The sequence below is a fragment of the Rissa tridactyla genome, chromosome 2 (genome assembly GCF_028500815.1).
Source record: "Rissa tridactyla isolate bRisTri1 chromosome 2, bRisTri1.patW.cur.20221130, whole genome shotgun sequence".
NCBI lineage: Eukaryota > Metazoa > Chordata > Aves > Charadriiformes > Laridae > Rissa > Rissa tridactyla.
The window spans coordinates 5,188,692-5,212,483 of record NC_071467.1 but is presented as its reverse complement, the minus strand read 5'-3'; the positions used below and the strand labels follow the sequence as shown (position 1 = coordinate 5,212,483).

The window sequence follows — 23,792 nt, the reverse complement described above, 5'->3', positions numbered from 1 at the left end:
CAGTTTAATATTCTTTCTTATATCCTGTACTTCTACATAGCAATTTGAAATTTAAATATCACCAAGTGAATGCATATGCAATCTGTTCTATAAATAAAAATGTAAAATACTGCATAGTTTCCTCTTTCAAGCTGTAATAAGATAGAAAGGCAGATTTTGAGTTGTCAGACACCACGTCTGACATGATCAAATTACGATCAGTCCAGGCTTAACCATAATTTCTAAAGATAAACAAGGTTTGGGGATTTTTTTTTTCTTAGATCAAACTCATCACTTCTTTGCAAAAGGCACAGACCTCACCCCGGCAGTTGACGTGTCAGCCATCACCTGCGCACGGCGGTCTTGAAAGGAGGATGAAAAGGTTCTGAAAGGCATCTCAGATCATTGGCATTCAGTCCCTGGTCCTCCAGCTACCAACAACTCTAAACTGTCAAGGCATCAAAGTGGTCTACCCAGCCAACACTGACAAGTCCATCGCAACTGATCTAGAGGATAAGGGGAACTGATATAGCATTCAGCAGAAATTTTGGCAGAAATTCTTCATCAGGGAGGATGATCTCAGCGCAGGCGGAGATCAGTATCTTCTGGAAGGGGGGAGATTGTTTTCATGAGAAAACAGCCTGGAGCCAAACTTGCAAACCTCTAAGGTTTCCATGAATGGACCAACATGTCATGATTTTGAAGTGCCAAGCAGGGATAGAATCCTGCCATGATGGAGCTCAGAGGCACATCAATGAAATTTAGACAACTAGGGATATTTCTGAAAATTCAACTTGGGATCTTTGAAAGGAACAAAAACCTTTTCCTTAGCTAGAGCTATGTTTTTATCATCCCACTGAGCAAGTGCAGCCATGGCAAGCAGTCACCATCTGAGATAAACCATAAAAACAACTCCTGACCAAGTAACGATTGCAGCCACTCTGGTGTTTCCTGTGCAATGCCTGTATGGAGATATATAAAGTCAGCTTACTGAAATCAAAATCAAAATCCACATACAGAAATCCCGCCTAATGGAGACTGATGAACTCTGTTGATAAGGTTTGCTTCTGAAGATAAAATATCCAGCTACAGCAAGGAAACCCCTTAAGTCCTTCATCACATGCAGGACCTTGTCTGTCCTCTGATTGAAGAGAAACACCGTAATAAGTTAAGTCTTTCTCTAAAGATTTCATGTCTTTCAGCAGAATCAATGACTGTGGCCAGGGTGATGAGTATCCACTCCGGGGAGGGTATGCCTCTAGCAAAGCGGTATTTATAATGAAGCCCAGGATATCATTTTTAGTTTGCTAGGGCTAAAACAAATTTCTTCATGACATCCGTAGAAAGATAAATAAGCTAAAATTGTTCAAAATCTTACACTCGGTGAGCAAAGAAGCCGTGATAACCAGATCAGCAAAACTGGAACAAATGTATCTTATTTGTCAAGCTGCCAGACATTTCGTGGTCATGGCTGTGGAACTTAGCCTATTTATTTCTGGTCGCTGCTGCTGCTGAAAAGACTAAAGGCAAAGGTCACCATGGAAAGACTTTGAATCGCATGATATCCATTAGTCTCTGTCTTTCTGCTGTTGAAAGGTAAACGTGTACATACATGAGAGGACACATGGTCATTCTTCAGACTGTTAGCCAACATGGTTCTGTTTCTAAAGAGAGTATTCACGTTAATCTAGGGAACGATAAAAGCAGTAGAACAGATGTTCTGAGACACCAAAGGTCATGCTAATGCTGTAGCAGTACCTGAGCTGCCAATCCAGGTGGCTAGAGATGCACTGAAAGGGTGCCAAGAGAGCCCAGACAATCCTGCAGGCTGTATCCAAAATCAATAACCATGATGGAGAGAAGAAAAACTATGGAATGTTGTCATGTATCTTGTTACCTTTGCCTGCTGACTGTCCAGGCCCAACAGGTAGAACTGGTGTCAAAAGACTAACATGCATCTTCATTTTAGCCTCCACAAGCTCAATCCCCTGCCAAACTGCTTTCAGAACCAACTGATGCAGCTGGAACTAACAGTGGTGTCCAATGATCTGAGAATCAACCACAGACAGGAATGACGGGAAGGCGCCCTAGGACATTTCAGGAAGTACTTCTAGATGTTGTTCTCTCCATCACCTGCTGTCACTCCCCTCAAGAATAAAGACATTCAGAACACAGGTTAACCGATGAAAAATGACTTCTGCATGCTTAATGCAAGGCAGAATCATGATAGAGTCAGTAAGTTAATTAAATACACAACAGATGGAGCAGTAGAGATCTCCAATGTGAAGCCTGTCATCTCACTAGAAGGCTGAAAAGAGCTAAAGCATAACAACAGTCATAGGACAGGAAGATCTTAATGGCAGAGGTATACTGAGAAGCACTGAAAAGTGTATATTATTTCCCAAATAATAAAACAGACAAACTTCAAGGAACTTTAATGAACTGAACCTGCCCACAAAATAAGGGAATGAAGCATTCCTAGTTTCATCCAACACCATGAATGGCGAGAGAAGGTCACCTCAGTGCACTGAGATCCTTGCCCCCAAAAGCGAAACAGCAGGCACGACAGCTGGAAACCTGCTGAACATCTGAAAGAACGTGAGCTTGCAGGGGTGACGGATGTGCTCTCTGGAAGTGGTTTCTGTGTGGACACTCACTTTCGATAATAGCTGTTTCCAAGTAGCTCTGTGTTTAGACAGGCCCTAATAGATGAGCTAATTCCAAATCATTTGCACACAATACAAATCACAGTCCTTTTTAGTAGTACAGATATTATCAATAAAGACCCACAATAAAATACTGGGGTTTTTTCCAAGTATCTGACCTTAGCCAAATCAAATTCAGTGTGAGCTGTACACACAGTGTTGTCTCAAAAAGCACTATGCAAAAGCGATAGATTTCATTCCAAGCAAGCTCGCAATTGCACATTTTAATTCTTATTTAAAGAAAGAGTGATTCTCAAGGGCTTGTTAACATTAAAACATAATGGCTTAAGATTAGAGAGCTTTTATACAGAATTTGGTACCTCTTTTTGCTAAGCAGAAGACTGCATTTTACATATTTATGTAACCTAAATGCTTAATTTTAAATCAGACTCTTAGCTTCCATGTTGTTAAAATAATGACTGACATCTCCCATTTACTTGATGATACCTTTCTATTCAGATTCACTAGGCTGCACAGTTGCAATTCAAGTAAACATATACTAAAGTTGTATTTTAAAATAATTAGTGTCGTTCAATTAAAATATAAGAAAATTTTGTTTTAAACACAAACTAGTTTTGACTACGCATTTGTGTCCTGTGAATAGAAGCAAGACTTTCTAATTAATAGGTGTTTCATTGTAGCTACTAAAAATCACCTTCTGAACGTCTACTTGAAGTGAAGAAGAAATCAGTTTTTTCTGTTTTCTGAAGTCCCAGTATCTCAAATTCAACTGAACTAGCAAAGGAACAGACTTAGATCAACAAACTAGAATGAGAAAATATTCTTAGAGGAAGCTAATCCCAAGACAAAAAGGGTTAGAAGATCAATTTCCAGTGCCAAATGTTTAGCGCGTAACTTACTTTCAGCTTAGAGTTCACACTTCTATTTGTTCTATTTTTAAAGATAATGTGCAAACTATGTGAATTTTAAATACAAGTATAGGATTTAACATACGTTATCAATTACAAGCTTTAAAAATATGAAGTTCACTTGATCTAAGAATAAACGCATTCAGGTAAAAATATAGTTTTAAAAAGAGTGAGTTTTCCTCCACCTGGTAACTAGTAACTTGGCAATTTTCTAAGCAGCAGAGAAAGAGAATAAGAACTAAGCAGTCTTGAACTCCAGTGCTACTGTATTACTTCCGTTTCCTAATTAAAACTTTAATCGGTTAAGAAAACCTGGAAGTTTCAGTCATGAGATTAAAGAATAATAATTACAACACTTTTTAAAAGTTCATAATATGAGGGTAACAGTTCACAGATTTTAAAAAGTAGCATAATCCTATGCATTCAAAACTTAGTTTTGCCCATTACTACAATCCAAGTTTGAAGGGGTTTTGTTGGCTTATTTTCTTCCTAATATTTTGATATTTTAAAAAGAACTATAAATTTTAAGTGATTTTCTATGCTAAACACAGCCCTGCACAACATCACACGATATTGATCTCAGAAGAATTACAAAAAAATTACAAGCCAGAAATACATTTCTGGCACTGGCATCCACACTCGAGCTAGTCTGGAACACCACTAACCACGTCTGAGCAACATGCTAGCAATAAAAGACTTCAAACACAACAGCAAGTTCTATTTTGGGTGTCTTCGGGAGAGAAAAAGATTCAGATACTTTTCCAACACATTGGAGAACATCTAGTTTGATTTTTCAACGACATTAAACATCACAGTTATCATAGGGCTAACAAAACTGGAAGCTTTACTCAGACATATAACATCTGAAGACAAGAAACACAAAAGCGGCTTCTCTTTAAAATTTCAAACCTTTTTAGGGTTAGGGATTAGCAATATCATACGTGGACATGCACAGTAAAAGAGCTTAAAGCCTTGTCTTCAGCCAAACTTTCCACACATAAATCAATGAAGTTTCATTAAAAGTCCTGGAAAATCCAAGGACTTTTTGACAGCAAATAAGGTCTACAGATGGAAAGATAATTTATTCCAGTTTATCAGCTCCTCTCCTTCCTCTACTGCTGATTTGAGCCACTAAACAGGGAATTCACTGGCAGGCAAAGATCTAAAGCTCGCCAGCAAAGTTCTTTGCTGCAGGAGTCACCAAGGAGAGATGTCTGACCATAACTAAAGGAGAAAAGAAAAACTGCTGCATCATTTTACTCTCATCCTCTCTATCATAAACGAGGGAATAGCTAAAAAAAAAATAATGCACTTTTTACCTAGCTTAATGTGAATCAAAAACGTTTTTTAAAGCCTTTCATCACTAGTTCATTCTCATTAACCTAGGTGATAAGCAAACCTGTTTGAAATATTTTTCCTAAGAAACGCTACCATGACAGTTGTCACTTTTTGTTTTTCCAGGTGATTTTTGTAAATGCTGCATGGCCCTCCCCTGCAAAAGGCTGCTCACACACATCATTACCATTTCTGAAAACCATCCACAGACACATCCATTCCTTTGTCATCCACTGACAAATTTAATAAGTCCCACTGAAATTTATTGCTGAATTAAAACAAATTTTTTGAAAGAACCCTCAGAAACTTACAGAGACTTAAGCCTACTGTTCCTCGTTAAACACTGTTTAATTCAGTTCCATTACATTAAGCTTCTACAAGTTCATTGTCTCAGAGACAACGATTGTGTCTACTCCCTTTCATGAATTCTGTATCCACACTATGAATGTTCTGTCAGAAAACATATTTCATCAGAAAACTCAAGGTAGATTCAGTCTGAACTACTGTACGCTCTTCTGAACTGACTTTTCAACCTCATCTCCTCATGGATGAGGGAAAGGCTGTGGATGTTGTTGACCTGGACTTTAGTAAAGCCTTTGGCACCATTTCCCACAGCATTCTCCTGAAGAAACTGGCTGCCCATGGCTTGGACAGGAGTACGCTTCACTGGGTGAAAAAGTGGCTGGAGGGCCGGGCCCAAAGAGTGGCGGTGAACGGAGTTAAATCCAGTTGGTGGCCAGTCACAAGTGGTGTCCCCAGGGCTCAGTGTTTGGGCCAGTTCTATTTAGTATCTTTATCAGATCAGCCATCTGGACGAGGGGATTGAGTGCACATTCAGTAAATTTGCAGATGACACCAACTTAGTTGGGAGTGTTGATCTGCTTGAGGGTAGAAAGGCTCTACAGAGGCATCTGGACAGGCTGGATCGATGGGCCAAGGCCAATGGTCTGAGGTTCAACAAGGCCAAGTGCCGGGTCCTGCACTTGGCGCACAACAACCCCATGGACGCTACGGGCTTGGGGCAGAGTGGCTGGAGAGCTGCCGGGCAGAAAAGGACCTGGGGGTGTTGGTCGACAGCCGGCTGAATATGAGCCAGCAGTGTGCCCAGGGGGCCAAGAAGGCCAACAGCATCCTGGCCTGTGGCAGGAACAGTGTGGCCAGCAGGACTAGGGCAGTGATCATCCTCCTGTACTCGGCACTGGTGAGGCCCCACCTCAAGTGTTGTGTCCAGTTTTGGGCCCCTCACTACAAGACAGACACTGAGGTGCTGGAGCGGGTCCAGAGAAGGGCAATGGAGCTGGTGAGGGGTCTGGAGAACAAGTCTTGTGAGGAGTGCCTGAGGGAGCTGGGGGTGTTTAGTCTGCAGAAAAGGAAGCTGAGGGGAGACCTTTTTGCTCTCTACAACTACCTGAAAGGAGGGTGTAGAGAGGTGGGGGTTGGTCTCTTCTCTCAAGTAACAGGTGACCGGACAAGAGGGAATGGCCTCAAATTGAGCCAAGGGGGTTTTAGATTGGAATATTAGCAAAAGCGTTATCAACCAAAAGGGTTGTCAAGCACTGGAACAGGCTGCCCAGGGAGTGGTGAAGTCACCACCCCTGGAGGTCTTTAAAAGGCAGGTAGACGTAGTGCTGAGGGACATGGTTTAGTGGTGGACTTGCCAGTGTTAGGTTTATGGTTGGACTCAATGATTTTAAAGGTCCCTTCCAAACTAGACAATTCTATGATTAATAGCACTTATGAAACCTGCTAGTATTTTTAAATAATACTTTTCTTAATGCACATGCAAATTAAGCCTTCCAATCATATTCTTAATATTTACAGAGGAAATAGATTATTAGGCTTGAGGCAGTCAATCTATAGATGGAAAAACATTAAAGGAAGCTTTATGTGAGATACTACACATCAAGATCAGAACACTTATATTTAAAACTAATAACACTGTATACTTGATTACCATCAACAAGCTACCTCATGCATACACAGAATTCCCTAACTTCTGTGCTCTCCATTAGTCCTCAAATTAAATATATTTCAAAACAAAGTCAAGCTATTTGACTGTAGGGCAGAAGAAAGTGCAAATATCTTTCTTTTAAAAATCATACCTTGATCAGAAAGAAAATCCAACATGGTCTGGAGAAGGAAAGACAGATGCCTGACGCATAGAGCAGGATTGCCCATTCTTCTGGAAGCATAAACCAGTTCATGAAGCAAACGCATCTGCACTGCAGCCCATCCTCTATGAGTTCCTATAAAGTAAGCAGTTGTTTAATACTTTTTAAAGTTAGAAGTCATCACAAGCCAACTGGTTTTGGTTTTCTTTATGTACTAGGCAGTAATTCACTGACATTTATAAAAATCACCCAATGGACCCAATAATTGCAAAATCCAAATCTTGTGCTCAAAATAAAAGAAAAATAGGATCTTTGAGTTTGCTTGAATATTTAAATGAAAAAGCAATTTCTGTTTTATATGCTTATCAACTAATAAATTTATCATGATTATTCACAAAACGAAGCTAACACTTCCCATGAAGAAAAATAAAACGATGCACAAAAACCTTTACAGTTTTATTTTTTTTTTAAATTCTCTGAACAAGAAATTCACATGAGATTTCACACAGAATCTTCATTTTCTATCCAAATCAAGTACTTCTTAACTCTCTTTTAAAGATCAAGCAAAAGATATTTTCTCTAAATGCCTTGCTGCCATTGAAAGTCAGTAAAAAGCAATAAAACTACAGAACCTAAGGCCCATTTCCTGATTTTCAGTCTTTAAAAACTAAGTTTCGGACTATAAATTATTTCACATTTGCAAAATATCTGTGGTAACAATAAATAGACCATCGTAATGTAACTTTTCTTTTCAAAATGTAATATGCAGTACTCTTCATGAAACTTAACCTGCTTTTAGTAGTAAACAAGAGCAATAATTTTTACGTAACGGATATTCCATGATGTGCAATACTTCATAAACTTCTAAACAGCCTTCCTTCTAATATTACCCTTCAGCACTTGGCAAACTTTTCTAGACATATTTACTGCAACCAAACCTTGAGAGCTTATATTTAGCACACAAGAGTCCCATTATTTTTCATGTGTGAAATGTCGTTCTTATTAAGTAGTTCTTACAGTTTACAGTGATCTTTTCATATCTCTCCGAAACAGCCATTTTAGGGGTAAAAATCTAAGAAAGCACTTCAGTGCAACATAAAGGTAAGGTAAAAAAAAATGAAAGATAAATACCAACCATGTAACCTTTTTTCTTTTAATAGTCACTTCTTGCAAAACTTCTACAACCTCTTCTCCCAACACAGTCCCATCCCAGTCTTCTCCTTTTCCACCACAAGCCACAGCATATTTTTTCCAGCACATTCCCTCTTCCTAGACTCTTTGTATCTTTCCTTCTAGTCTTTGCATTTTCTGCCTCTCAGTGACTGCTAAAAACCACACCAGTTTAAAAACAAACAAACAAACCCTAACCTAACCATTCACACATATAGTGGGTTGTCTACACGCCTGTTTCGTCCATGGAGCTAACAGAGCTTGCAAAATATCACCTACTGGCTAGTCAGATGAGTTTTTTTCTTATTCTCCCTTGACTGAATTGACTAGATAGCTCCACTATCCAATGGCTAAGTGACCTGGCATTTACGGGAACAACTAAACTTACAACTGAATTTAGAAGCCAACATCGAACTGGGATCCCAATGATAGTCAATGTGACCTCAGAAAAGGAAAAAGAATATTGCGGCTGCAGTTCATTCACATTCAAACCAGTTCAGAGTTTTCATACTGGTGAACCTCACCTCCTCTCTATTGATTCATGCTCAGCTCATTACTTGATGCTCCTCTCCTGCAGCTACAACATTTAGTGAATGGTCCCAAAGAATGCTACCATACAAAAGAACACAAGTTTTGGGGCAATGTGGAAAGGTTTACTCCAAAGGAGTTCCCAAGCTGCATATTAGCTGTCTCTTCCTTTAGAGGAAAAATGCAGCACGGTATATCAAAATCAAGACAACTTTTAAAATTATTACTTTATATACAGCTTTAGATAACATTGATAAAATTTTTGAAGCACAGCTTACCTAAAGAAGGGCAGCAAGCAGCACATAACTTGCAGAAAGCGAACAGAATTTCACAGCTACAAGAATTGGCATGTGTTCTTATGGACTAGTTCTCCCTTGGTTTTTAATAGATGCAATAAAATAGTAATTCAAACAATATATACCATCTAAAAACTGTTGAAAAGTCTTAACCAAATGCTAGTCTTACAGGTAACATAACTCTGATCTATTTTGTGGAAAAATGTGACGTATTTGACCGTACATATAAGATATAATTATACGTATGTGTGCATCTATGTACAAAAATATCTAAAAGAATCTTTCATTATAAGATCAAACAGCAACAAATACCAAAAGAAATACAATTTCTGATACACAAGTTGAAGGCATTTTAATTGAAAAAAATACTCAAAAATAAAATATGAACTTTTTTGTACTGAGAAGTATATAATCAAAAACAACAACATTTTTGAAAAAAGAGTAGAAATGAAGCTGTCATAAATAAAACATAATTATTTGCTGCAAACAGAGGAATACAGCAACACATTCGGCAATCGCTCACAGAAATTTGAAATTACTGAAAGCAACGCTGATAAAAAGTGAAGGTATAGTGTTAAAGAACTGCTCTATCTGCCACCATTAGCTTCAGATAGGTAAATGATTTTGATTTAATTTGAAATCTCTCAAAGAAATTAGTTCTAGAAAGCCAGCTGAGTGACTTATTATGCTAATCCATACTTCCCCTGAGACACTTACCTTTGCTGAAATCTTTAGGATCCAATGATAAGCTATAGCCAGGGAGAGTTTCCAAAAGCAATTTGTAGCAGGCCCTCCACCCAGGTTCTGGGATGCTGGGTGCAGCGCACTGCATCGCTGCGATACGCTTGAAAAAAGCAGACTTTCGGTGAAAACCAATGCGTTCATACAGCTCAGAAAGAATGCTGTAACGCTGGATTTTTTCTTCTTCTGAAAGCTGAAATTTAAAGGGAAAAAGATTTTCTTTAATTAAAATTTTAAAGCATATATCTGAGTTTAAAAAAAATAATAACAGGAGGAGAAAAACCGTAGTAGACGTATCTCCAACGCTACAGAAGGCCAGTGATTTTGCATATAGCCAGTCATGACAGCTTCTACTGCCACGAAAACTTAAGCTTGCTTCACGTTCAACGGCTAAGGAAAGCAGCAAAGAGTTCTTTAGCAACTTTATTTGTCAGTAGTACTAACAAGCAAATAGTCAGAACAGTCAATAACAGCTAAACAGCTCCACATTTTATGGAGATATTTAATGTGATATTCATGTGCATAATAAAATAAGAACGCAAAAATATACCACTTCCAAAATCTATTGATTTACCAATTCAAATGTTTTCATCCCTTTAAGATTAAATCTAATTATTAATCTGGAAATCTCAGGCTATGAAAGCAAAGAAACTACTGTCTCAATTTTCATATGTCTCTGATCTTGTAAACCACAACATTTTCATTCCTTGACACTAGACATATGCAGACTGCCAACCAGTGAGGAAGAATTTGGTGAAAGGTTAAGCCCCATCAGGCTTAAAGCTAAAACAAACTTGATCAGTAACTACCAACATGTGCTTCTTTAGCTTATCAATACATCGGCACAAATCCCAAGTGACCATTCTTTCCCTTCTGCTCTGAATGACAATCTTGCTTTGAAATATGCCCCTTCCTTGGAAGTGTTCAAGACCGGACTGGATGGGGCTTGGAGCAGCCTGGTCTAGCGGGCGGTGTCCCTGCCCATGGCAGGGGGTTGGAACTAGATGACCTTTAAGATCCCTTCCAACCCAAACCATTACGTGATTCCGTGATAAATGAGGCAGACAAGAAGAAACTGCAGCAGAAACTCTGGAAGCTACCAACTAGTTCATCTACATCCCAGTAACAAGCGCTACTGAGTTCTGAAGGTGGACCGATACTGACACCTAGTGCGCAATATCTGGCGTGCACAACCAAAAGCAATATAAAATATTTGAAATTACTCTAAAGCTGCGAACACATTTTGCAAAGGCGTTTAAAATGGCAAACTTCATGCAAAAATAGCCGTTTCTGTCCTTTGGTGCATTTCTGTGACTCGTTCTTCAAAACTGAAAGTATCAATCAGTGGATTCTGTGCATTTAACTTCAGATACTTACACTTGGAAAGTCCTGTGAAGATGCTAGCCAAATTTTTACAGACATAATTAGGTCTTATAAATGAAGCTTCAAAATATCTTTTAGTCACTTAAGTCCTAATATAATTACCAAAAATAGTTTGTTTTCAAAAAATCACTTCTAATTTTGGATATCGGGATATGAGACCCTAGAGTTTTCAGGAAGCACCACGACCTTGTCTGATCGTTCAAATCTTAACAGTTTAGGACATGCAGACACACAGGCAGACAGACCAGCAAATCATTTTAGAAAGTTTCAGACAGTTTTTGAAGCCAAAGTTTCTATCTCCCTCAGAACTGACAACACAAGATGATGACCAATGCAAAAATACTGCCCATCCATATAAAAGACCGATCCCTGTAACAGGAGTTGTAAAAAGGCAATTGCACCAAGCTGAAAACTGTCATGAATCAATGCAGCTGGAAAGAACACCATGCACAAAAAGAAAATACAGAACAATTTTAAACCAGTTTATCCGAATCCCCAAAAGCTATCATTCAGAAAGAACATGAGGTGTCAGATGAAGGTTACCTACTCTAGCAAAAATAAAGCTGCTCCACCTTTTCTTTTCCCCCCCTTTTTTTTTTCCATTTATGTAATTTTTAAAAAGTTAGCACAATAAAAAAATATGGCAGCAGAGCCAAAACGTGCAGGAGCACTTGATCATGTACTAAAGTTAGAAAAGCTTAAAAAAAACACAACTATCAAAGCTACTCCTCAAATACATAAAATACCAATGTTCATACACCTATGGAAACTAAATTTTTAAGATCAGAAAAGACAGGGTCATGGTATATAGGTAGACATGAGCGCTCACTAATAATAAGAACAACTATCAGAGAGGCAACGGATTCTTAGAAAGTCTTATTTTTGTCATATCTGAGTGAGTTTTTAACACTGCTACCTAACTTTTTGCTTAATGATTGTCCACAAAGTTACTCAAATATTTTCTGCGGTTGCAGGAAACTGGTTTTTTCATCATCGCAAAGATAGCAAAATTGTGTTTTCCCGCAGCATAAATACTTTCCCTCAGCTCTTCTGAAGGTGGTGAGGCACTGGAATAGGTTGCCCAGAGAAGCTGTGGCTGCCCCATCCCTGGAGGTGTTCAAGGCCAGGCTGGATGGGGCTTGGAGCAGCCTGGTCTGGTGGGAGGTGTCCCTGCTCAGGGCAGGGGGGTTGGAACTGGGTGATCTTTAAGGTCCCTTCCAACCTGAACCATTCTGTGATTCTGTAGTTATGTGCTACCACCCAGGGATTTAAAAAAAAGACAAAACAAATCCAAAGGAAAAAACAAACAAATCCAAAGGAAAAAACAAACAAATCCAAAGGAAAAAACAAACAAATCCAAAGGAAAAAACCCACACAGATACTCCAAATAATTAATTCTGGGAAGACTGCAGCAGGCATTCTGCAGGCTATTAGTGTAGCATTCACAAACATCTTTCCTGACCTCACAAATTTATAGAAGTTTAGTGCCTATAAAGTGGCTGCAAAATAGTTAACACCTGAAGCACAGCATCTTTGCCATCCGGTTAATTTTCGTTTAAGTGTTATAACTAACCAAGTTAGGAATTGCACCTGTAAAGGCTGTAGTTCACTATCCAAGAACTGAGCCAGTTTTTTCACAGGTTTGTTTTAAAACAGGCTTTCAAGAGGATCGCTTTTTCTTTGTTTTTTAATTATTCCTTACTATATAGAAATGCTATAATCTCATTTGCTTTGTCATTACACATTACAATTTATTCCTTACAACTGGATGCAAAGGTAAGTCTTATTACCCTGCAGCTCTCCTATAATCAGAAAACACCAATTACGTACTGTTACTAGACTGGATAGGAGATTGAATTTATGGAAAGAAACTAGTTTTCCTATTTATCAGAGGCATATGCTTTATCCTGTGAGGGGTTTTTTTTCTGCTGTCAAACGTTAGTTGTGCTGATGTTCTATCTACCTGCAAGAGAAAAACAACATCCTGCAATTTGTTTCTCTAACCTGTCACTGGATGACAACTCCTTAGAGCTAGTCCAGTTAGCAGCATCCTGTCCAGTAGCATCTTGAAAACAACGCAGACTCCACCATGTCCCTGGAGAGGTTGTTCCAGTAAATGATTGTTCTTACTGTAATTTTTTTTTTTCTTATACTGCAATGAAACCTCTCATGGTGCCACTGGTTGCCCCTGGTGCTCATGGTTGCCCCTTGCATTCTCCATGCGGCTCCTTGTGAAGAGCGAGCCCCTGTCCTCTTTGTAGTTGCCCTTTAAGTACTGGAATACTGCGATGAGGTCATAGAATCACAGAATGGTTTGGGTTGGAAGGGACCTTAAAGATCATCCAGTTCCGACACCCTGCCATGGGCAGGGACACCTCCCACCAGACCAGGCTACTCAAAGCCCCATCCAGCCTGGCCTTGAACACCTCCAGGGATGGGGCAGCCACAGCTTCTCTGGGCAACCTGGGCCAGTGTCTCACCACCCTCACAGCAAAGAATTTCTTCCTAATATCCAATCTAGATCTCCCCTCTTTCAGTTTAAAACTGTTACCCCTCATCCTATCAGTACACTCCCTGATCAAGAGTCCCTCCCCATCTCTCCTGTAGCCCCTTTAGGTACTGGAAGGGGCTATAAGTTCTCCCCAGAGCCTTCTCTTCTCCAGGCTGAACCCCCCCAGCTCTCTCAGCCTGTCCTCACAGCAGAGGGGCTCCAGCCCTTGGATAATCTTTGTGGCCTCCTCTGGACCCGCTCCAACAGGTCCATGTCCTTCCTGTGCTGAGGACTCCAAAGCTGGACACAGTACTCCAGGTGGGGTCTCAGATCCCTCCTGAGAGGGATCCCTCCCTCTCTCCCTCCTGACCCTTCTCTTATCCAGGGAGAAAAAGACCTAACTCTTTCAGTCTTTCCTCATTGGGCAGTTTCTCCAGCCCTGCTTTGATCATCTTCGTGGCCCTCCTTTGGACCCTCTCCAGTCCATCCAAATCTTTCTTGAACTGGGGGGGACCAGACTGGACCCAGTACTCCAGGTGCAGCCTGACAAGGGCTGAGTAGAGTGGAATGATCACATCTCTGTCTTTGCTAGCAATGCCCCGGCGGTTGCAGCCCACTTTCTGGTTTGTCTTTGCTGCTGCAGCTGCGCACTGATGACTCCTGTTCAGCTGGTTGTCCACCAGGACCCGCAGGTCCCTTCCAGCAAAGTTGCTCCCCAGCCATACTGTAGGGCCTGTACTGGGCTCTCTGGTTATGTCATCCCAGGTGCAGGACCATGCACTCATCTGTTAAATCTCATACAATTCTTCCTAGCCCACTCTTCCAGCACATCCAGGTCTCCCCATAAAATGTCTCTCCCTTCTGACGTGTCCACCTCGCCACCCAGTTTGGTGTCATCATCAGTCCCATCATCCAGATCATTTTTAAAGATGTTGAACAGTGTGGGGCCCAGTATGAATTCCTGGGGGACCCCACTTGTGACAGGCTGCCAGACCAAGTAAAAGCCTTTGTTCACCACCCTCTGAGTGCAGCCTGTTAGCCAATTTCCTACATCTTGCAGACCACCCATCCAATTAACAATTGATTAACAACACCAGTCAGACTCTTAAGCTCAATTTGCAACAGGACATTCCTGATTTACTCACAGTTTCACTGCAAGAGATACAATCAATAATAATAATAAAAAAAAAAATCCGTTGCAGATCTGTCCCAAGGAGCTACTTTACCCTAGTACAAGATCACATAGAACAACAATGGGATTTTTTTTTCCTTTGGAAGGAAGAATAACCAATAGAGTCTTTAATCTCAAACTACATCCTCATGTTTTCAGATGAACTCTGAATACCTTTCAAACCAGACTCACAGATGTGAAAAACCTCACAAGTCAAGTCCTAGCAAGAAGGAAGGTCGTGATACAGGAAATAAACCGGAGTCTCCTGAATCTAAGAAACTTTCAAACTTCAGTATAATCTCTCAAGTGAGAAAAGAAAAGTAACCTGATTTTTTGCACTGACCTGACGAAGGTTGATATAAACTGCATTCTGAAGAAACTCAGAGGCTTCCATGCTCCTTTTCTGTATTGCAAGGACTCTCACTGCCTTCACGCAGGCTTCCAGTTCAATCACACCAGCATTCTTGTACTAGAAGAGGGAGAAAATTAAAATAATATGGAAGTATTGCACCTGTTAGATTTGATAAGTACTTCTGCTCAACACATAAATCAGCTGTCACATCTTCCAAACCCAGCAATTCCTTAATGCTAGTGACTATACTGTTAAATTATCAACATATGCCCAAGTGAAAATTAAGGTGTCATCTAAAATGTTATTATGCAAAACCACGGTTTTCAGCCTCTTTGCTCACTTTTCCTACTTTGAGACACAGCACAGCTTCAGTCTGAGAGTTCAGACAAGGTTTTTTAGCTGGCAATATCAGTATCATTTTGGATAACCTCGTATGTAGAGTGGGTGTGGGTGGTGTGTCTGCAACAAAGAAAGAAATTCTACCTTCCCAGTGTCATAGCTGTGTAAGCACAAAGGTCAGTTTCACATTAATGCATCACCACCTAAAACTGCTCTATCACAATAAACGAAGAATTAATTTTGCCTGTTGCACGTATTAGAAAATACGCTATACAGCACAGGAAACTGTAGCAACAGAACTTTACTTTTACTGTATCAATTTTCTCTTTAGTTAAAAGAGTACCACTGATGACAAGTGAATTACAAACCATTCTGCATTTGCTAGTATCTATTTACAAAACATTTTCTGTAAACAACTGTTTCAGTTATTTAGCTTGCTTAAGAAAGGCAGGAGACAATGTAGATGTGCATTGATCTGTCTGAGTTCGGATAACAAACACAGGCAATTTTCTAGACAAACAATCTGATCTAGTTATTTCCTCAAACAATACTGATTTTGGATATTTGAGTCAACCTCTCTCCTGCTGAAGTTAAACTCTGTTCAGGTATTTATCATCTTTGAAATCTAATGGGGGAAATAAAGCTCAGAACGCAATGCAAGAGTTACTCCACCAAAGCAGTTATGTGTTCCTCTCTTGTGCATTTACATCAGCAAAAACAAATCACTGGAGATTGAATCCATTTTAGAAGATGCTACAGAAGTTTCCTAAGCTCAGTGATAACATTAAAAAAAATACGTAAACTGCTGCTTCCTCAGCATCAAAGCTAGGAGTTACTCTATCTGTAGATCTTAAACAGACAAAAGCTAACTATGCTTGTCTTGAACAGCTATACATCAGTCCCAAAACAAAGCTCTTTGTTATTTGCAAGTGAAACTGCAGTGAAGCATAGTTATTACTTGCCGAGAGCATAATGTATACTATTATAATAAAAATATAAATATCCTGCCCTAAGTCTAACAAAGTCCAATAATTTTGTACTTCTAAAGAAATCCTGCTGTTTCCAGATGAGCAACTTGCCCTTAAGGTAACATAAAAAGCTGAATGAATACTTGAGAATTATTTTTATATTGATGGGTTCAAATTTATCTGAAACTATCCCCAAAACTATCCCCTTTCATTGCTCCTGATCATAAATTAACTTAAGCACATGATTTATCTTGTCTCATTTGAAGAGCCTCCCTTCAACAGACATGGAAACACCACATCACCACATCACATTTACATAGCTTAGTCGAAAGATACTCGCTATATCAAATGAGAGGTACGTGAACTTAAAAAGCAATTAAAGCATAAATAGCTACATTGGAATACAATTAAACTTATCTTTAACGTTGATGTGGATACTGAGCCACTGTTGTCACAGTATGAAATAATTTTTTTTTACTCTTCATATTACAAATGCGAACATTCAGCTACCTTACTATATTATGCTGTGAGCACTTGCACAAAAATCTGAAGAAAATGCTCCAGGAGAGCTGAAAACTGTTTAATTCTTATTAATCCTCTTTTAAGAATGTTTGTCCTTCACGTTTCTTCCATGATCCCCTAACCTCTCTGCATGCTCTAAATATGAGCCTCCCTGAACAATCCCGTAAAATCATCTCCAGCATCGGCAACCTCTTCATCAACCCCTGAATTCCCCAGAGATCATTCCAGCAGGCACAGTAAGTAAGCAGTCAACTCACACCATGCATAAAAGCATCGCTGCAGTTGATGATGTATGTATTAAGGACCATAAACATATGTAATAGTTAACAAACCTTCAAATATGTAACACTTCTCCTTGAAGTACTTTAGAAATAAGACAATTAATCCAAAACCTCCAGGTACTGCTAGCAGGCACAGGAAATAGTTTACTCAGCACATTGCTGGTTTAGGTGTTGTCTTTGACCAAAGATCTGAGATTTGCAGACTCTAAACCAAGCACTTAGTTCAGGAGCATAAATTATTCCTATTCCTTCCATTATCATGGAAGGTCTCGCGATCATCTGCCCTTGTTCTTGTGGGGGATTTCAACTTCCCGGATGTCCGCTGGGAATACTACACAGCAGAGAGGGAACAGTCCTGGAGGTTCCTGGAGTGCGTGGAAGACAACTTCCTAACACAGCTGGTGAAGGAACCTACTAGGGGAAGTGCCCTACTGGACCTACTGTTTGTTAACAGAGAAGGTCTTGTGGGGGATGTAAAGGTTGGAGGTCGTCTTGGGCAGAGTGACCATGAAATGATAGAGTTTTCAATTCTTGGTGAAGGGAGGCGGGGAGCCAGCAAAACTGCCACCTTGGATTTCTGAAGGGCAGACTTTAGCCTGTTTAGGAGCATGGTTGAGAGTGTCCCTTGGGAGGCAGTTTTGAAGAGCAAAGGTGCCCAGGAAAGCTGGTCATACTTCAAGCAGGTGCTCTTAGAAGCACAGGTGAAGGCCATCCCCATGTCCCAAAAGACGAGCCGACAGGGAAGAAGGCCAGCCTGGCTAAATAGAGAGCTTTGGCTGGACCTCAGGAAAAAAAGGAAGGCTTACATTCTCTGGAAAAGGGGCTTAGCAACTTATGAGGATTATCAAGATATAACAAAGCTATGCAGGGGGAAGATTAGAAGGGCCAAAGCTCAATCAGAACTCAGCTTGGCCACTGCAGTTAAAGACAACAAGAAGAGATTTTTCCAGTATATCAACAGAAAAAGGAAAACTAGGGAAAATATAGGTCCACTGATGAATGAGACGGGTGCCCTAGTGGTGGAAGACACAGAGAAGGCAGAGTTACTGAATGCCTTCTTTTCTTCGGTCTTCACTGATAAAGCCGTCCCTCACACATCCCATACCCTGGAGGCAAGGGGGAAGGTCTGGAGAGAGGAAGATTTTCCCTTAGTTGAGGAGGACCGGGTCAAAGACCACTTGGCCAAGCTGGACATTCATAAATCCATGGGCCCTGACGGGATGCACCCGCGAGTGCTGAGAGAGCTGGCAGATGTTATCGCTAGACCACTCTCCATCGTCTTTGAAAAGTCATGGGGAACAGGAGAGGTGCCTGAGGACTGGAGGAAGGCTAACATCACTCCAATCTTCAAAAAAGGCAAGAAGGAGGACCCAGGGAACTACAGGCCGGTTAGTCTCACCTCTGTCCCTGGGAAGGTAATGGAACGACTCATTCTGGATGTCGTCTCCAAACACATAGAGGAACAGGAAGTTATTGGAAGTGGTCAGCATGGATTTACCAAGGGCAAATCATGCCTGACCAATCTGATAGCTTTCTATGATGTTATAACGGGTTGGCTGGATGAGGGGAGAGCCGTAGATGTCATCTACCTTGACCTTAGCAAGGCTTTTGACACTGTCTCCCATAACATCCTCATTAGGAAGCTGAGGAAGTATGGGCTAGACGAGGTGACAGTGAGGCGGATCGAGAGCTGGCTGAGTGACAGAACTCAGAGGGTTGTGATCAGCGGCACAGAGTCCAGTTGGAGGCCTGTAACGAGTGGTGTCCCTCAGGGGTCAATACTTGGACCAATTTTGTTCAACATATTCATTAATGACCTAGATGAGGGGACAGAGTGTATCCTCAGCAAGTTTGCTGATGATACCAAGCTGGGAGGGGTGGCCGACACTCCGGAGGGCCGTGCTGCCATCCAGCATGACCTGGACAGGCTGGAGAGCTGGGCAGAGAAGAACCTAATGAGGTTCAACAAAAGCAAGTGTAGGGTCCTGCACCTGGGAAGGAAGAATGCCAAACACCAGTATAGGTTAGGGGCGGACATGCTGGGAAGCAGCTCTGAGGAGAAGGACCTGGGGGTCCTGGTAGACAGCAAATTATCCATGAGCCAGCAGTGTGCCCTTGTCGCCAAGACGGCCAATGGCATCCTGGGCTGCATAGGGAAGACTGTGGCCAGTAGGTCGAGGGAGGTCATTCTCCCCCTCTACTCTGCACTGGTGAGGCCACAACTGGAGTACTGTGTCCAGTTTTGGGCTCCCCAGTTCAAGAGGGACAGGGAACTACTGGAGCGAGTCCAGCGTAGGGCAACCAAGATGATTATGGGACTGGAGCACCTCCCTTATGAGGAAAGGCTGAAAGAGCTGGGACTCTCTAGCCTGGAGAAGGTTGAGGGGGGACCTGATTAATGTTTACAAGTATCTAAAGGGTGGGTTTAAGGAGGACGGAGCCAGGCTCTTTTCAATGGTTCCCAGCGACAGGACAAGGGGCAATGGGCACAAGCTAGAACATAGGAAGTTCCGTTCAAATACACGGAAAAACTTCTTTACAGTGAGGGTGACAGAGCACTGGAATAGGCTGCCCAGGGAGGTTGTGGAGTCCCCTTCTCTGGAGATTTTCAAGACCCGCCTGGATGCAGCCCTGAGGGATGTGCTTTAGGCCATCCTGCTCTAGCAGGGGAGTTGGACTAGATGATCTCTAGAGGTCCCTTCCAACTCTGAAGATTCCGTGATTCTGTGATTCCGTGATCATATGTTTTACAAACTTTATTGCACATGCTTTAGAAGATCCTCTGAAACTAAACCCACAGAGTTCATTATTCACAAGAATTTCAGGGAAATTTCTTAAAAATAGGTAGGATTACCTTGCCGTAGTAAGAAATGGCTTCTTTGTATTTATCTATGATGTCTTCAGGACTAAGGCAATTCTTTGCACGTCCTATCTCAGCACTGGTATCTGCATTTATACCATTTGAAGTCAGCGCACCTAGAACAGAACAGGGTAAGAAATGAGCAGTAGGACTTTTAGCAAATACTAAATATCTTAAAAAACAAAAAAAAACTAGGATATGCTGTAGCCTTGACCAAAGCATACACAAAGAATACTTGCCCTACCTAGAAAGAAATCCTGCCCTACCTAGAAAATACTAGTTCTGGTTTACTATGCTATTTTTAAAGAAAGCAAATGAAAAATGGATTAAGTCATAAACCAGCAAACAGGAAATAATCTTTCACATAGTAAAAAACAAGTATATTCATAATGTTTTACACTTATCTGAAAATTTAGACTATGACTAAAATATTGGATTGCTAAAATTAGATTGTGGCCACATCTGAATATGCCATTTTAATCTTTGAATTATTCCTTGTTCTACTTAAAAAGTACTTCTAAATCATACCTAAGTAAAAAAAGGGCAATTTTTTTTATAAACTAATTATTAGAACAGTGACCTTCTCCTCCAATCATTTAAAACCAATACTTCTCTTCCCTATGTCTAATCACAGAAAACCAAGTGTTACATTGTAACAAAGGCCACCAAATCGGAGCCTTCAATGTTAAAAAAAATTACCTGAGACTCAGACAAAACAGTAAGAAATTATTTTTCTTCTATAAGAAAGAAGGTGAGAGACAGAAAGAGTCTTTACATACATAAGGGATAAGAATCAGAAATAGAAGCCAAGGAAATACAGGGTATTACAAGGAACATGAAAATTTTATTTCTAGAATTTAGTTTTATTGCAGAGTTAACATAATAAAATTGAAAACATACATCAAAGGTTTGGCAAGGCTCTATACCTTTTTACATGTTACTTTAGCTGTAGGATTACACACCTAAATTTATATGATCATTTATTGCTGCAAGAGGTTTCTCTACTAAGACAGCAAAGAAGTCTGTGTGTTTCGGAGCTGGACTTAGCTCTCAACAGACAGTTAAAAACTACTGTGAAGGATACGTTCTACTCCTCTCTATAAATTCAGAAATGTGTTCATTTACATGTTCAAATGCTAAAGCAACTTTTTTTTATATGCTTGTCAACCTTAAAGAATCGTACCAAACACATCTATAGATTAACACTTTAGGGTTTTTATGGTTTTTATGGAAGTTAAGTGCAAAATCTTCGTTAGTGATGACTGAAAGAGTACCATGACGCTACAAGACTATGTGTAACCATTCAGGTTTGTCGGTTAAAAAAATTTTTAAAAATCCTCACTACTCACGAGAAGAAACAATCTTGCTCAGAATTTACACAGACGCTATCATGGAACTACATCATTTATTTTGCGCCAGTTACCCTTCAGTCTCTTTGCTTCCTCAAGATTTATAGCCAAAACCTGAAGCATCAGGAATCAGTACTAGTTTTGGCAAGTGGCAGAAACTATCTAAACAAATGCAAAACATATGCAAGTAATAAGAGAAAAGACTTTGGAAACATGCATTAAAATAATGTGTACCTGGATCAATGAGAACTTCTTGTGCCCCTAAAAGGAGGAACAAAAATGATTTTTTTTTCAGCCTTAAATATAGCCAACAAAACAAGCTCTTATAATGTTTTATAACTAACATCAGGCTTGAACAAAATGATAAGATTTATTAGGATCATCATTGCTATTTTGAAGGACTACCAATTATAATTCAAGTAGTCACCATATGTTAAATCTCACTTTGTTAAAAAAATAAATGTAAGAGTTCCATAAACTTGCAATGAATTCTGAGACACATCAAGAACAACTGAAGATTTTTCAGTGTTTAATTTAAAGCCATATCCTTTTTCTTTATGCTTGTTTTAGTCGGCAAGTTTCCGTCACAATGCACTACCATATTTTACTATCAGGTCCTACAGCACTTAAATCTCCTTGCGGGAGCTCATTTAATTTACACAATACTCTAGAATAACACTTTCAAGTAATTTTATCCCTTTCAGTTGTCATTAATTTCACTCCATCAAATTTTCTGAATAATTGAGTCGTGCCAACCCAAAAAGCCAGACTATTCACATAAAATAGTTGCCGAGAGTATTGCAAAGTTGTATTATGAGATATATAACACCTTATTGCACTAAACTTTGATTAAATATGGCAATAAAACTATTAAGATCAAGGGTTAAGCAGTCAAAAACAATTGCTTTATGAGCAAGACAGGACCTCCCTTCAGTTGATTTGCTCAGACTCCAGACTAGCGAAATAGAGATTTAGAGTCAGAAAGATACTCCAACGCTTCACTCAGGCGTCCTAATTCTGCCTGGGGGAAGAGGTAAGTTAGGTGACAAAATCAAGAGCTTACCACTTCAAACAAACAAAACACAATAGAGAAACACAAATCAGCTAGTAAGCTAAACATAAACCAATCTAAATTCATATTTTTCAAGGCCAGGTGGACACAGCTTTGAGCAGCCTGGCCCAGTGGGAGGTGTCCCTGCCCATGGCATGGGGTTGGAACTAGATGATCTTTAAGGTCCCTTCCAACCTAAACCATTCTATGATTCTGTAACATAAAAATCTCATAGCCAACAGACCACAGCGAGGTTCCTGGAAAACATGGACTAAGCAATTCAAAATCTTTTATGCTGAAGGCTGCAGAGAGAAATCCAGCCGTTCAAGGGGACACAGCCTAAAGCTCTCCCCCTACAAACGGAAGGTTTTAGGAACGTGGGAAGTGACACTTTAAAACATCAAAGTTCCCTTCTCACAATCAGCAAGACACTGCAGTCCAAGGGCTCACGGCAATGACCATGGGAGAAACCTGTCTTTGGAGCAGGCAAGATTCCATGTCTCGTTCCATCAGACAAATAGTTTAAACACTACATTATCCACAAATTCTCTTCCGAATGAACTATTCCTATCAAAAGAGTTTCAAAAGAAGTTGAAGGGCGTACCAACAAAAAACAGCCAATATTCTGATGGTTATAGACAGGTATGAAATATATTTAAATTCTACTTAGTAGGGAAAAAAACCAGCACCCAAAAAAAATACCTTTAACACTGCCCTCTTAAGCTTGTGCTCTATATTATACGGAGAGAGACAATATTAATGCCTATCTCTCCAGAAATGTTTTTAAATAAAGCATACACCACAACATTTTTTGAGCAGGCAGGTCCTGTGCTATAGCCTAAAAATGCCAACTGGGGGAAGTCACAGGAGAAAGGTGTTTCTCTTTATCAGTTCTGGGCACAAAGGCAATACCAAGAAAACCCAAGGCTGAAGTACAGGCACAAGAAAAAGTGCAATTCCAAGCGCATTAGGAAACAATAAAGTTAACTATCACATCTACAGCCCTCACACATTTAATGTCAGTTCCAAGTACGGCATTTCTCGATTTGTGCAGAATTTGGAAACCTGTTTTGTTTCTGGCCTTATCCTACAGAAAGATACACTGGAAATTATTCCCCAGATTAAATACCATCCTCACAGAACCAGTTATAACAAAGTAGATTATAAACAAAGGTGCAGTTTGAAAAATTTTTAAATGAAAGGCATTGCAGAGTCAAAAAAAAGGAATTGAAAAGAAACTTTCAGAAAACCTTGTAGGAAAAAGACATCATGACAACAGCTGTTCGGGGAG

General features: G+C 40.1%; 1 protein-coding gene across 4 annotated transcripts in view; it reads right to left on the bottom strand.

The window, feature by feature from the left end:
- Positions 1-23,792, bottom strand: part of TRAPPC9 (trafficking protein particle complex subunit 9) — a 538,771-nt gene that overhangs the window by 498,219 nt on the left and 16,760 nt on the right. For 3 of the 4 annotated variants that reach the window (XM_054191250.1, XM_054191249.1, XM_054191253.1), the window contains exons 5-9: positions 21,685-21,711; positions 20,096-20,217; positions 15,123-15,248; positions 9,711-9,927; positions 6,991-7,134 (exon numbers count right to left, since the gene is read on the bottom strand). In XM_054191250.1, coding sequence (XP_054047225.1) covers positions 6,991-7,134; positions 9,711-9,927; positions 15,123-15,248; positions 20,096-20,217; positions 21,685-21,711 — 636 coding nt within the window. The remainder of the gene's footprint in view (positions 1-6,990; positions 7,135-9,710; positions 9,928-15,122; positions 15,249-20,095; positions 20,218-21,684; positions 21,712-23,792) is intronic. The other variant, XM_054191251.1, reaches the window with a different exon arrangement.